This window comes from Trematomus bernacchii, unplaced genomic scaffold (assembly GCF_902827165.1).
Source record: "Trematomus bernacchii unplaced genomic scaffold, fTreBer1.1, whole genome shotgun sequence".
In the NCBI taxonomy this organism is placed as follows: Eukaryota; Metazoa; Chordata; class Actinopteri; order Perciformes; family Nototheniidae; genus Trematomus; species Trematomus bernacchii.
This window is the reverse complement of record NW_022987654.1, coordinates 2,939,265-2,954,945: the sequence shown is the minus strand read 5'-3', so window position 1 is coordinate 2,954,945 and position 15,681 is coordinate 2,939,265. Positions and strand designations below refer to the sequence as shown.

Genomic DNA, 15,681 nt, shown 5'->3' with positions numbered 1-15,681 from the left:
GGATAACAGTAATTGAATCCCTCTTGAAGTTCAGTTCTTGTAAACACTGCAGGGTACACAGAATGGCTAATCTGTGCAACAGTGCATGTTAATATTGTAGTGAAAAGATCACTTCGCTCACAGTTGGAAAATGTGAATATTCCTGAGGCAACTTGGATTGCACTCTCACAGGCAAGTGGGAGCACGTTTTCTTTAAGCCTTACTATAGCTATAAGTAACTGAAGTGACAGGCAGTGTTTTTGTAAATGTTTTTATATTCTTTACAATTGTTCAAAGACAAAGCCTCAGACTAAACACTAATTTATAATCTATAGTAGCTTTCACACACAAAATGAATGATTGGGATATATGGAAGCGGAAATAGGTACTTTTGTTTTTGATACATTTTAAGAAAAATGTGTGTGAAAAAAGAAGATAGTTTTATAAAGCAGTTTTACATAATTGTACAGTTTATAACCCTGACGCAGATGAGGAAAATGTAACTGCTGTTTTAATAACCAAGTGGAATTTTTACAGTCACTAAAACTTGCCATTGCATGATCGGACTCTCACAATGACTTGTTTTCCGCCCCTTCTAGCGTTTGACTGGTCAAAGGTCAAGGAGCAAGGAAAGAAGTCATCCCCTTTTTCATACCACACATCGCATCACATACATGCACAATCACACAGACTTGTCACAAACACTGGTGTGTCCTGCATTTAAAAAAAGAATCAGACAAAGAAGAAGGGAGTGTCTCATCTCTGCAGATAAAAGAGGTATGTTTCTACTGAGGATAAAGGGTTTCTGGTATTTAGATGAAGCTTGTTCTCAATCTTGATAGTCACAACAGAGGCAGAAGTTATTAATGGAAGATAAGTACTTTTCATAATCAGATTTCTTTTACATGCAAGATTCAATCTAAATCACATATTGTCTAAATCAAAGTAATATGTTTCTTATGCTATATTTATTTAATATTTAGTCTGTTTTAAAAAGAAATGTACATCATAAAAAGGACTTAAAGGTCCCATGTCATGGCCATTTCTACTGATCATAATTCCATTGTTGAGGTCTACTAGAATAGATTTACATTGTTCAATGTTCCAAACTCACATTGGTTTCTCATACAGCATCTCTGTATAGTATGTGTATTCACTCTCTGTCCTAAACGCATTGGTGGAGCTCCGGCCCCCCCCCCCCCCCCTCCCTATGAGCCCACTGTGCTCTGATTGGTCAGCTCGTCCACTCTGTTCTGATGAGTCCACCACCGTTACAGCGGAACATCAGTGTTTATGTGTTACAATGGCGTTTGCCCGAGTTCGGCTGGAGCACACACACACACACACACACCCGCAGCCTGGCTGTGGGTCTGTGTGTGTGCTCGGACAGGGCCCGGGCCGGGCCTCGCCGTGTCCCGCTGTCTCAGGCTGAGTCCAGGCTGAGAAATCCGCGGAGCTGCAGCTGAGAAAAATAAGGCAGGCTGAGTGTGTGTGTGTGAGGAGCTCCGCGGATTGGTCCATTTGGACCGTCGTTACGTCACTTGGTTCCTGGAAGAAAAAAATGGAAAAAGAAAAATCTCTAACGAGGCGTTCTGGGGCAGCATGGACAGGTCTTTTCTGTGTTAGAGTTTTACTCGCTACAGGGTGTACTTTGAGGGTTTGTGACTCTGCAGACCGTTTACATGCATAAAAACCTTCATAACACACAAGGGTAATAACCGGAAAAGCATGACATGGGACCTTTAAATCATTTTAAGTTACTGACCTTAACTAACCATCTTTGAAATACTGTTCTTCAAATATACCCTCGGTCTATGGCCATAAAATCAACTTTAATTATTATTTGAATAATCATTTAATGTACATTTTTCCATTATTCAAGAAGAGGAGAGTTGTCCAAATGGTAATCTTTAAAGTTTTATTGGATTGTTTCACTGTGTGAATAAGCTGATTTAATTATTCACTAGACAACAAAATGTGCCATTAAATATGCTTTTTAGATGTATTATTGTTCCTAAACACTGACACGATGAAGCACTGATAGTTATCATGTTTAAGTAAGATAGAGTTACCACATCTAGCTTCTTTTATAAGCTACTTTTAGCAATAGGATATTTTGTGAAAATGGCCTGGTCATCTAAAGTTCAAGGAGTGTAAAAGGTTTGGGACTACAGTGTAACAGTATAATATCTAGCTCCACTCTGCCCCCCTGTGGAAGCTGGGGAGAGAACATTCATCCTCATCTGTCATGAAGTAAAGCTCTGCGTCAACAGTTTAAATTGTGTACTGTAGACTTTGTCAGAGCGACCACACAGTAACAGTAAGAGAGCGACTCCTTCATTATCATCATTCATAGTTTTGTGCAGGATGTCATTCATTGTGATCATGGTCAAAGGCTGGGCTCACTGCACTCTGTAATTTAGGGAAACTCACCTCATAAATACAGCCCAGTAACCGTGTCCCTGTTTAAAAGACTGGAACTAGTTGTGTGCGTTTTAGAGCTTTCCCAGTGTGTTGTGCTGGTCAGAGCTGACTGCAGCTTGTTGTACTTCACAATGTGTTCATCTGAGCGAGTCAAACAGCTGTGTGGCAGAATGAAGTTTTTGTGTCATATTCACATAAACAGTCATGTGAGTGATCACAACAACAAAGTGAAGACAATAGCTACAGACAGATGGGAGTCCTCTCTTTGTCCACTATGGTATGTAATGTTTCACTACAGCCAGGTGGACCGCAGAAACGTGGTGCACGGATGAGGGGATAAATGGAGAAATATAGACCTATGGTGTAATACAAAAACTGATAGATTATACTTCAAATGAGGGAAGGCCCAGCGTGTGTTGAACAAAATGTTGATGCCTTTGTGCTAATTTACATGCAATTTGTAATCTTCAGGGAAGTTAACTATTTTTTTACCAATCATCTACACACGCAAACTGTATCACTGCATAAAAGGAAATATGTATTTCTTCGGTGCTTTTAGAACCGCAAGCCGACGCCAATCTAAGTTCATTATATTTGAGGGTCAGACATTTCTACTGCCAACATCTCAACCACTCAGTTACCAACACCAACACAACCTAGATATATATATTTATATCGAAAATATGAATTTACCAACACTAAGAATATATTTTAATATTGTTATTGTTGGTCTTACTAGTTTAAATGCAGGACTTGTAACAGAGTGTTTTTACACTGTGGAATTGCTACGTTTACTTTATAAAAACATCTGAATACTTCTTCCGCTTGTTTTCAGTCTCTGTCTTTGTGTCAGACAGAAGCAGAAAATCACCCCAGCCAGACTCAACATACTTTCATTTCATTTTAACCAGACAACGTGCGTCTGCCTGCGTCTGCAACTCTGTGTTATTGCAATCTCAGTCTGAGCATGTGACTCCATTGAGAGGCATGAGACCAGAAGCGACACAAGTCTGAGAAACAGTTCTGTGTTGACTCAACTTCCCCCCACACTTCCGGCTCAGCTGGCCTTCCCAGCCGCGTCCGTCCAAGCCTGAGCCTCTTTAAATCAGAACAGAGCACACTGGCTCAAAACACGCAAGATTGCACCATTTTAGAACTTGAGATTTGGGCACACAGAATGCACTTGTTGGCTGTGAATGCTCGTGTGAGAGGAAGTGGGGGTTTAAATGCCTGATAGTTCACAGATCATCCGACTAAAACCTTTTGGCTGAAAGGAAATGATCCTCATTCCAACCACATTCCAGTGTGAATATGTTTTTTACCCTCCTTCAGAATGGTCATGCTAGGAAATTAGATAACACAATTTGGTAAAGAAGGCTCTTGCTAAAAATAAAACAGTGTTAAAGTAAAGTGTGTTATATAATCCTATTAAAGCTGTCATAAGACTTTTACTGTTTATATGAAAGGGAAATAGCCCTTCCCAAGTGTTTCATGCCATGTGTCTTGTTATTAATACATCCAGATCAAAATTCCTTTGACACAAACTGAATGGAAATTCCAACAAAACTATGGCTTCCTCCCGGCAAGTGACTGAGTCGCTGTTGAACGTCTTCCACCCTCTGCCTTTCCTGCGCAGACCCGATCCTCTGGGTGCCTCCCTGTGACCTCATCTTCCCAGAAAATCTTCCAGAAACCTCAGCAGCACTCGCTCACATGATGCAGCCTCGATGCAACTTGTCCAACAACAAGAGACCGGTCTTTCCTTACAGAAAAAACATCTAGCCTTGCTTATTATACGTCAACAGCACTGATGGTGGTGCCCCAGCAGCCTGTTCATTCAACCAGAGTATCAACCAGTGTGTGTGTGTGTGTGTGTGTGTGTGTGTGTGTGTGTGTGTGTGTGTGTGTGTGTGTGTGTGTGTGTGTGTGTGTGTGTGTGTGTGTGTGTGTGTTGAGAAGCATCCTGTTTATACAGCCTGGGTACCGCTGCCTGCTGTGACAACCTAAACAAACCAAATTTTCAGTCTGAACCTTATTGTTCGTGCCAAAGTTTCCATTTAAATCGTTGTGACTCATTCCTCCTTAAGCTCCAAAGTTTTGGTGACCTGCCTGTTGCTGTTAGTCTTAACATGAACAACATTAATGAACAGAAGTACTAAAAAGCTCAGCACATCACACACACCGCTAACTGCTGGGTCGACTAGTAAAGGGAATGATAGAATCATGAAAAGAGGCTTTGTGTTCATGCATAAGACAATAGCTCCCACATGGCAGCAGGACTTTAAACCAGACACAGCAGTGAGTCATAAGACATACTGTCCAAAAGTCAGCAGATCAATACCAGAAAGCACAGTAAAGCAAACATATACTCAAAGAAAGCAGACTGATATGAATAACGGGGCATCTGACAGGCAGACATGCGGTCACAGTTTGAGTGTAAATCATACCTCTGCTTCTCTGAGGACTGTGATGGATCTGATGGGATGTTTGTGTCCTTCCTTCAAAACACAGAGGATGGAAAAGGTCTTCGTTCCCTGACAGCAGTCCTGAAGGGAGTCTGTGCTGTGACTGCTGTTGGAGGCGCCGGTCTCAGTGAAAATACTTGTTCTCTCTGCGTGGCGGAGCTTAGTCCATGTGGCTGGATGGGGAAAGGGAAATGAACTTTCTGGGCAAAGAGCCAAGAGCAGAGTGGGTTTTAAAGACACAGCATGTTTGCAGTGCTATATACAGATCAGGCACACTTTACACCGAGTAACAAGTAAAGACCTTTCCAGCTTCTGTATTTATCAAAGTTAGCATTTAGCATTAAAATGGACCATACAACACTACATTGTCAAATTATCTAAATGTAAACTAACATAATAGGGTCACATTAGTAACGTTAGTAGCTTAAATCTACAATAATGCATAACACTCACACAAAATCTCACAGAATGTCCTTCTTCTAGTGGTGAAATGTGAATTACTTACTTTTCACTGTACTGTGCTTCCACTTTCCTTTTCTCCAAACAGTTTTGAATGCCAAACTTTTTATTGTGTTTTAACACATTGGTATATGTTCAGTTGTCCTACATTAAGCCCTTTGCAGTGCATGTTTAATAAAAAAAATGCAGTTATAGTAATTGATATTACCATATCATTGAAACTAAAAGTATTAAAGGTCCCATGTCATGGCCATTTCTACTGATCATAATTCCATTGTTGAGGTATACTAAAATAGATTTATACTGTGCAATTTTCCAAACTCACATTGGTTTCTCATACAGCATCTCTGTAAAGTATGTGTATTCACCAGGTATTCACGCTCTGTTCTAAACGGCTTGTTGGAGCTCCTGCCCCCCCCCTCCCTGTGAGCCCAGTGTGCTCTGATTGGTCGGGACGTTGAGAGGCTCGTTGCTGCGATCTGCTCCGCTCCTCGCAGCAGATCGCAGCAACGAGCCTCTCGGCGATACAGCGAGAACAAGCGAAATTCATCCTGAGCACACACAAAGACTCACAGCCGAAGTAAAAACAATAAGTGTGGCTTGATATTGAGTAAGAAAAAGGTTTATAACGCTGTGAGCATGGGTCTGCGGAGAGCATTTCTCCGCGATCCCAACTTAGTAGCCCGAAAAACGTTTACCCATTTAAACAGTCGTGGTAGATACCTTGTTTGTTTTAAACATCATAAATACACAAACAACAATGAATACTTACAGGTTGTTAACCCGAATCTCCCGCTGGTCCAAACAAAGTAGGAACAGCATCGTTCTTAAGTGCCCTACGCTGTACATATCCGGCATGAATCGCTGAAAGGTTTGGGAAGCTTTGTTTCCTGAAAGGCTGGCAGAGGGTGTGGCCTCTGGGTATCCCCACGTCAGAGTACCCAGGAAGAAAATGAGAAATCTCCAACGAGGCATTTTGGGGAGGTCTTTTCTGTGTTTGAGTTTTATTTGTTATGAAGGTTTTTCTGCATGTAAACGGTCTGCAAAGTCACAAACCCTCAAAGTACACCCTGTAGCGAGTAAAACTCTAACAAAGAAAAGACCTGTCTGCTGCCCCAGAACGCCTCGTTGGAGATTTCTCTTTTTCTTCCTGGGTACAGTGACGTGCCCATACCCAAATGGACCCATTGGTCCAATCCGTGGAGCCGTTACGTTACGTCCGCGGAGCCGTTACATTTGGACCAATCCGCGGACTTCCTCACACACACACACTCAATCTTTTCTCAGCTGCAGCTCCGCCGATTTCTCCTCCCTGAGACGGCGGGTCGCGGCGAGGCTGAGTCGGTGTGTGAGCACACACACAAACTCCCAGCCAGGCTGTGGGTGTGTGTGTGTGTTCGGGCTGGTTTTCGCTGTGTCTCGCTGTCTCGCAGACGGCCACTGGGCTCATAGGGAGCAGAGATACAGAGATGCTGTATGAGAAACCAATGCTATTTTGGAAAATTGCACAATATAAATCTATTTTAGTAGACCTCAACAATGGAATTATGATCAGTAGAAATGGCCATGACATGGGACCTTTAAGCAAACACAAGCAGTCAGTTGTGAATAAGTGAACTGATGTCTCCCTCTTTTGGTGAATCATGAGAAGGCAACTGCAACAGAAAACAAGCTATAATAATAATAATTACTTTGCTTTATCATATACGTTCATCTCTATTATTTTTATTTTTATTGTTTTTGCCAGTCTGTTTTTGCCAGTCTGAAAAATAAGAAACCAGCTTGAACTAAGGCTTAAATTACATTGAGAACATCACAGTGCAACATGCTAACTAACTGCTTCTGGCATGGAATAATTATGTTTATAGTGAGTCCATTTGTAACATTAATTATCGTCATGTTTGCTTTCAGGAAACACATGACATCACCTCTTCATCCCCAGGGAGGCAAATCAGAAAGCTAATGACTGTACATAGACTCATCACAGCCGAGCATCACACAGAGGCACTGCAGCAGTCCACAGTCCACTATGAGCCGAGGTTTTCATCGCAATATGTGATGAGATCGTTTTCTCCTCTGCTGCTTCTTTCTTACTATAGAGCAGGCTGGCCTCCATATGCATCCTCCTATAGCCCCCATTCATTCCCACTGTAGCCTGGCAACAAGCTACTTGATGCTAAGCTTCACCACTTCAAGATGAGGTGATACAAAAAGGCTTAGTAATATCAAGATGTTTCTTACAATTTGAGGCCCTGAAAACCTGTTTTCTCAACTAGCTTTTGTGATGACAACGTGAACACATTTGTCTTTTTTATACCTTGAACAGCTTTTGGTGAAGTCACTGTTTAGTTATTTATTTATCTCGCTGGTTTGAGGTTGGTAAATTACAGTAGGGGGCTCTCTCAGTAAAGTTTTCACTGAATGCTGAAAAATAGAGGATTCTGGGCATTACAAAAAATATGAAAGAGAGAGGCTGCTGAATGTATTGCACAAAACACACTTATAACAACCCTGAATATTTCCAGATCAATAATGTTATACGCATTAGGGACAGAAGATAAGTCAGATGCGCTGTGCTAACACATTTTTTACATTTTGTATTAAAAAATGTCCAATACCAGGACATTAAGCTATTGATTCTATGCATTTGTAGCATTACAAATATTAAGTAATGTCACATACTGTTAGAGCTGGTGGGTTGTTCTTTTTACTGTCAATCAAATCTGATCAAACTCCAGCCACATCTTCCTGATGACAGCATGCAGCAGATCAGTCAGCATCTGCCCCTAGCAATCAGGGTTTTTGAGAGTTAAACCGTGAATAAGTAATACCTTAAGATTCGTTTTGAAAACTTTGATTCATCAATATTTAATGTTAAAGTAAAAGCCTTGATTTAAAGCCACGCTTTGGGGAGCTTACATATTTGCTGACATCCAGCAGTCAAACCTCTTGCCTTGCTGGAATTACATATAGGACACTGTGACATGGCTGGGTGCCACAAATGCAGCAGAGCACACTTCTGACCACAGCCAACCAAAATTGAATATCAGTTACTAGTTATACCTGCAATATCCAATTGGCCCCTTGAGGGTACAGTAGCAATGTGCTGTACCACTCGTTAAGTTGATGTTGAAATGAATGCAAAAAGTGTCTTTTTTACACATCAAGTAGATATTAAGCAACATAATCATTCAATTTTTTGTTTGTTACAACCAGGCAAATCTAAGTCCAATATTTTGGTCTCCACCAACTCATGCAAGAAATCTCTGGTTCTTCAACTGCAAAGTAGCAAGCACAGGTAGCAAGTAATGTAGTTGGGTCAATGGAGCATTTCCATTGAAAGCACCTCATTGCTGCAGTTGAAAAACAATGCAACTAGTGGGATGAACATGAACCAAAACAGGTATGTTTTTAGCTGGGCAGCTAAACAATGGGACTACATTGAATACATATGTGACGTAATTGAAGTGTTTACATCAGCTATACAAACAAAGCTATCTTACAGTTTTCATAAAAAAAGGACTTTATAAAGTGAAATGTGTAGCTTACAAACCTGTCCACATACAACCATATTCATTGGTGTCCTTGTCCATGTGGTTTGGCCAACACTGCACTTTTGCCACCCAGTGCGACTTACTTTCCGGTGGAAAGTGACGTCATTGCACACCGTTTAAATAAACCCATATATCCTTGAGGATTTGCTGATTCAAATGTTAATTAACTGAAGGTTCATCCATGTCTAAACATTGTATCAAAACTATTAATAAGCCTATACCAACTTTACATTTGAAGCCAAGTGTTCAGGAGATATTCATATAATAATATATTAAAATAGCAATCAATTAGGCCTACTTATAATATAAATCAATTTTCAAATGCTTTATTTGTTCAATACTTCAATGTCAATACGAATAAGTGTTTATTTTGCAGGAGATACTCCATCTGCTAAATGTTCTTCTGTTGCTGTGCAAACTACAAGTTGAAATCTTAGATGCAGGCTCTGCTTTTGCATAAATACCGGTAAAGATTCTTATTGATGGACACAATTTAAGAAAAAAACATTTTGTACAAATCAGAATGTGACTCAAATCTGTCCAGCTCTCGGGTTCCCTGCCACAGATCAGATGTGAAGGATGGATGTGATGAAGATGTTACATCACTTGCAGTGCAGCCAGACGCCAGCAGCAGCTCGGAGGTATCGCGGCGCACAAACCAAGCTGGCCATATTGTGCACCAGCTCTCCGCAAATCGTCTGCGTCACACCTACAAAAACATAAACCGGCTCTGGAGCAATTAAGTCACCACATCGGGAAAAAGACGCTGTTTTTAAAACGCTACTCATCTGAGCTGGTAAGTGTTTGGATGCGGGAATTCATTTTTTTCACGGTGATGCATCTGTCCCATTATGTCGATGCCTTGCTTGTCCTCTCCTGCGCTTTTGTGGTTAACAGGCTTTCTCATGGCCCACATAGCGCCTCACATCTTTTTGTTTGATATGTAGCCTACTGCTGTTTGCATATGTAAAAAAACATCTTGATATTAATCATTAAATGATTTATGTAGAGAATAATCCTAATCCCCCTCGTTTAGCAGTAATACGCGCTTGTTTATCCCCCCTCAGGTTGATTTTTCGTGCAGCGAAAATGGTTAAACTGGGGAATAATTTCAGCGACAAAAACAACGGGAAGGTGGTTTCTGAAGATGGGTTTGACACCATCCCTCTCATAACACCATTAGATGCCAGTCAGCTCCAGTTTCCTCCACCAGATAAGGTAAGATTTGTTATGTTATATTTCTCCATTGATTTGGAGAAGTCACAGTGAGGGGCCCTTTCTCATGTATTTCTATCATTCCAATTAGTCCAATTAAGATGATAACAATGAAGGAAAACACATTTATTTTGTGTAACCAATAATTTTCTTACATGTCTGTTATTTTCTATAGAACAATACACATGATTCTCCTGCTTCTGTAATCCCCCATTTTCTTCCTAGAGCTATACCTGATAAGCGGATATTCTCTCCTGTACATGTGTGTGTGTTATGTGTTTCTACTAGGTGGTGGTGAAGACAAAGGCAGACTATGACGGTGATAGCAAGAAGGGGAAGCTTCGGTCTCCTAAAATTGCAGAGTTTTCAATAAGCATCATCGAAGGCGTATCTGAGCGTCTCAAAGTAAGAATGATGTCGCTGCCTGCCATCGTTTTGCGTTTCATACATCATCCCATTTCCAATATGTGTCTCACACTCCTACTCGTGCATATGCCCCCAGAGCAGACGGCTATCTCCCTGCAGCTCAGGACGTTTGTCATAATAACCCCCCCCCCCCCCCTTTCCAAGTTATACTTCCTTGCTCATGCTACTTAAATGGTCTGTGCCTGTCATCTTGTCGTAGCTATACACAGGAAGACATAATGCACAATGATTCGGTTAACCCCGCCCTGAAACGCTCATTAATTCAGCTGCTGCCATGGCGATGGCCTCCAAACGGCAGCATCGCTCCCACCTCCCTCAACACCCCCCTGGCTGATACACCATATACATGATTAAAACATATGCTTTTGCAAAAGGAGTGGTCAAATCCTACTTTTGGTTCACTGAAGACTCCCTTGCATACTTCAAAATTCATGAGCTGTGTTGTGCATATGCAACACTCTTCCCCCGCGATCAAAATCAACAGATGAAACAGTCCCTGTGAGTTAAGCTTCCTTCAGTGATCCAGCTTTAATTCTGAAACATCTAAAAGGCAAGGAGGCGCATCACTGTCTCAGAGAACACAGCTCGCATCCTCTGATCAAGACTTTGAAAAGCTGCCCTTTCATCACACATAGTTTCTTTCATACTTTCCTGTTGCTTTGCCTTGTACATGTCCTTCTGTCTGCTCTGCTGTGCAACTGCAGGATTCAAACAGACAGATACAAAATTATATTTTTTCACTGATATTGATACATGCTGTTAACAGTCCCATAAAATAAGTGAACCTGGTTTGAATTTGAATGCACAGCACTTTGCTCCCAAATCAAAGAAATCCTCAAGAATATCCTGACAGAAAACTCAACACTTGCATCATGCTTCACTGTTTCAACTTCCTAGCTGTTGCTTTAGAAAATCAAATTTCCCCGCAAGCAAAAAAAACCATATCGACTGTTAAAAATAGCTCGGGGCTCAACATCTTCAGCGATAATGAGGCAATTTCTCCCACACTTTGTCTTGTCCCCCTCCCACTTCCTAGAAACACCAGTAGCCATTACATAACTCCCCAGAGAGGTGAGAGCTGGGCTTTACAGATGGTCGCACTAGCCATTTTTCTGTTGCGCTACTACACGCAGAACATTGTGTATAGGCCTGACTGGTTGTTACCTTCTGTTATATATACACCCACGTAGGACATATAACTTGGACTTCTCACCTACATCAATGTGCAACTCTCACATGGATATGTTTTCTTTTAATACTGCAGCATTGCAACAGAAAATAGTCAGAAATATAAAATCTGGGGATGCACAATAAGTTGTTTCAGCATAATAGTTACATTGCATTATGTGCAATGTCAAGAAAGGCACATTTACTCAAACATACTGTGAAATTACTACAATTTAAGGGTTCTTGGATGCTCAGAGTTTTTTGCTAGTAAGTGAAAACAGGCTCTGTATGCACATGGAACCACTAACCACAACCTTAGATCAATTTAGTAAACAACCAAAGCATATCCTGATGGTCCTTGACCACAACCTGAAAATAAGTGAGGAACAGGTGAAAAAGCAGAAAGACACAATGTCAGTGGTATGGAAACAGGTTGACTACAGTAATGTTGATGTTGTCTGAAAATAGGTACTCTGTCATCATCTTGTGAAAATTCCTGTACATTTCCATATTGCAAAATATATAGTGCGGAAGAAAATATGTCTCGCCTTAATAAAATCTGTTGTCCCACTCCTTTCCCGTCATGAAGACACACATGGTAGCTTTCTTCTCTTAGCGGAGCTGTCACATACAATGGATCTGATGATGGAGCTGTGTGTTTCTTCTTCAGGTGACCCTGCTGGTGATCTGTGCCCTGGCCTTCCTGGTGTGTGTGGTGTTCCTGGTTGTCTACAAGGTCTACCAGTACGAGCAGCCCTGCCCTGACAGCTTTGTTTACACGGTAAACACTTTTAACATTATTGTTTGTGACCCCATCTGACGGGGATATGTTAATGTGATCATTTTACTTTAGTGATACCCTTTTGTCCCATTTTTCTATAAAGTGTTTTTTGAATTGTGTTGAAGAGTGATACCTAAATAAGGTTTATTGCACAACGAATACACCTTGGACAGTGCAAAACACATATAGACAGCCAGGCTGTTATAATAGTGTTCAAATTGCATTGTGTTGCAAATAAATTCAGCAATGGTATTCAAGTATTTCTGAATTTTAAAGATTCTGTTTCACAATTAAAGTTGATTTTTTTTTTGCCTGCAAATTTACCCATTTAATACCGCTGACATTCATTACATAGATAATGTTAAATGAATGAATGATTTAATAGTTTTTTTACTTCTTCATTAGCTAAAATCTGGGGAATCAGTACAGCCACTACAAGTCACCAGCTTTTGGTTTTTAAATGAATCTGAATGAATGAATCTGTTTTATGGTACTTAAAAGCAAGATTATAACTTCTAATACATACAATATAACACAAATCTCACTCTTGCAAATGAAGCATTTAATTAATGAGCAACAAAACAAACCATTGCTCAGTGCACTCCAGAGCTTTGCTTCTACAGCCTTACTTCAAATGGTATAACTGTAATGTAGCTAATGCTAGCTTATGTTTGCAAAACATAGATAACATGTTGTTGACTTTATGACTGTTTCCTCTGGCATTACATTAGTTTATAATTTGGCTGAATGGATTAAGCATTATCCCACCGCTGTCCCTTATAGCCACAGTGGCTGCTGTTCAGCAAAAAGCTATAAAGCCTTTGTGTAAAATCTGCAGGAGTGGAATCAAGTAGTGTTGACTCATCTTCTGCATACGTCTAATCCATGTTCACAGTAGTATGCAGCCTAGCTTCTATCGAGTATTTTTTCTGCTCCGTTTTCATTTTTCGTGTGATGTGTTCCTCTGGTACAAACAGTGCAGCTCCGTTTTGTCACATTCGTCTCACCTTTACTCCTCATTTAACTGAACAGTGAATCACTGCTTGTTTCTTAGAATGACATTATACTGTCCTGAATAACAATTTTGTCACACTGTAATGTTTTTTATTTTGTACTTTGTCTCGCCTCAGTGTTTTTTAATCAATTTCCCTCTCTCTTTGGAGCAGCAAGGTCGCTGCATGCCGGCTGGGCTGTATGGAAACTACCCCCCTCAGGGCCCTGGGGGCCGCGGGCGCCTCTTTACGCTCATCAACCACTACAACATAGCCAAGCAGACCATCACCCGGTCAGTATCACCATGGATGACCATCATGTCTGAGGAAAAGGTCACTCAGCAGGAGACGGAGACTGCCCAGAAACTGGCTTAACCAATCTGGTATCGGGTGGTGGCCTCACCTGCTGCAGAAATAATAATTAAATAATACGGTTGTGCCATTTAAGCAAACCTCAGAGTCCCGTGGCTTTTGGGTGAAACAACTTCTCTTGCCTGAGGTGCTCTGCTGCTGTGTTGATGTAGTTTGGTCAGCTGATTTGTACTGTAGCAGAAAAATCTGTTTTCAGCAAAGCAAGCCTTACCGCTGGGTGGATTCACGGTTTGTTTGAATCGCATATGTTGTTATTTATTTACACTTCAAAACAGAGTGGCAAACGTGTAGAAAGAGCCACTGGAATACAGACACACACTCACTGTCCATGTACATACACATAAGTAACAGAACCCACTTTAGTACTCACATTGTGAAATGACTGTGAACCATCTTCTGTCTGCGTCGCTTGTTATATCGTATATGCACGCAAGACTCTAAACAAAAAATCACTTTGGACCTCATTCATATCAAATACATCAAGTACTGATAGTGCATGTCAGACCTCACCAGGTCTAGAAAGTGTTACATTTTAATGAAGCGGCAAAGTTTGCAGCATTATTTGCCACCAAGGTCATCTGTGTCAAATCTTTTACTGTCATGTTATTGTGAATAAATGAGCCCTGACTTGGAGAAAACCTTTTAACCAGCGAAAAAATAAACTATTTTAATGATGTTGTTTGGACGCAGCCCATACTGCTCTCTGCATATAGTGCTGTTAAGGAGTTTTAAGTATTTGATGCATCGTCTTTTTACCAGCATTAATGATTGTCTCCATTCATTCGAACTGTTTGTGAACACCATGTGCTTTACTTCTTTGCTGGCCACTTAATGGTTACTTTTCAAAGCATACATTTTTTGCTACTGTAATGAATGTTTTTTGCATTGCTAGTGATGACACTGTATTGTGCATTGATTAATGTCACCATAGACGGCTGTTGGTAGCCGTCACAGATACTAGACTTAGGTTGATGTAGTGGAACCATCTGGCAGTAGTCGCTTGTCCTGTTGCTTTCTTCTGTTGCTTTCTTCTGTATTTGTCATTTAACTTAAGCCGTCACTAATTATGTACCTTTTTCAAACAATGTAATGAATACCATTGAAGTGCATTTGCTACATAAAAATGTTAAATGAAAATGAAATAAAGTGCCCACATTTCACACCAACATCTAAGTGGATTGCATATATGCAGAGGTGGTAGAAGTCTAACCTTTACTTTAGTAAAAGTTGAAATACTATTGTCTACACTACAGGAGTATTACCAGCTAAATGTACCTTAAGTATCAAAAGTACTCAGTATGCAGAACGACTCTTTACTAGTATTATAGAATATGATATAACCCTATACTGGGGTCTCAAATACTCCTTTGATTAGTAATAAAGTACTGCGTCATATCATATAAGCATCGCATATGTTTTTTTCATGTGTAAAAAGTAACTAGTAGAAGTATAAAGTCGCATACAATGGAAATACTCAAGTAAAGTAACATTGTGGTGCTTAATTATGGTTCTTGAGTAAATGTACATAGTTACATTTGTACCACTGTGTGTATAATAAGAAACATTTTGTATGAACTACTTCAAGAGTAAATCATGTCAGTAATTGCATGCAACTCCCTCAGAGCAGAACATAAATACAGCTAACAGCGCCGGCTCCTTTGAGTTAAGATCAAAGAAAATGTTCAAAGCGCTGTAATGCTTTAACGAGGATATACGTTAATCCTAATAAACAGATTAGCAGAAATATCAGGAGGCTTTTTGAATCAAATCTCCTGCCGACTTCTATGTTTTTTCTTTAGCTGACACGAAGCAGGCCGTGCCTTTCTGCTGCTCTTGATATTATCTGA

At 40.5% G+C, this 15,681-nt stretch overlaps 2 protein-coding genes across 2 annotated transcripts in view; one reads left to right on the top strand and one right to left on the bottom strand.

Moving 5' to 3' along the window:
• Nucleotides 1-5,007, bottom strand: part of LOC117486485 (transforming acidic coiled-coil-containing protein 1-like) — a 31,028-nt gene extending 26,021 nt beyond the window's left edge. The window contains exon 1 of the mRNA XM_034134943.1: nt 4,851-5,007. The gene's annotated coding sequence lies outside the window, so the exon portion shown is untranslated. The remainder of the gene's footprint in view (nt 1-4,850) is intronic.
• Nucleotides 5,008-9,419: 4,412 nt separating this feature from the next.
• LOC117486549 (neuronal vesicle trafficking-associated protein 1-like) lies at nt 9,420-15,000 on the top strand. The gene is made up of 5 exons (XM_034135056.1): nt 9,420-9,677; nt 9,949-10,099; nt 10,385-10,501; nt 12,360-12,470; nt 13,637-15,000. Exons 2-5 carry the CDS (start codon nt 9,971-9,973, stop codon nt 13,835-13,837), a joined length of 558 nt encoding a protein of 185 aa, XP_033990947.1. The 5' UTR covers nt 9,420-9,677; nt 9,949-9,970; the 3' UTR covers nt 13,838-15,000.
• Nucleotides 15,001-15,681: the final 681 nt, after the last annotated feature.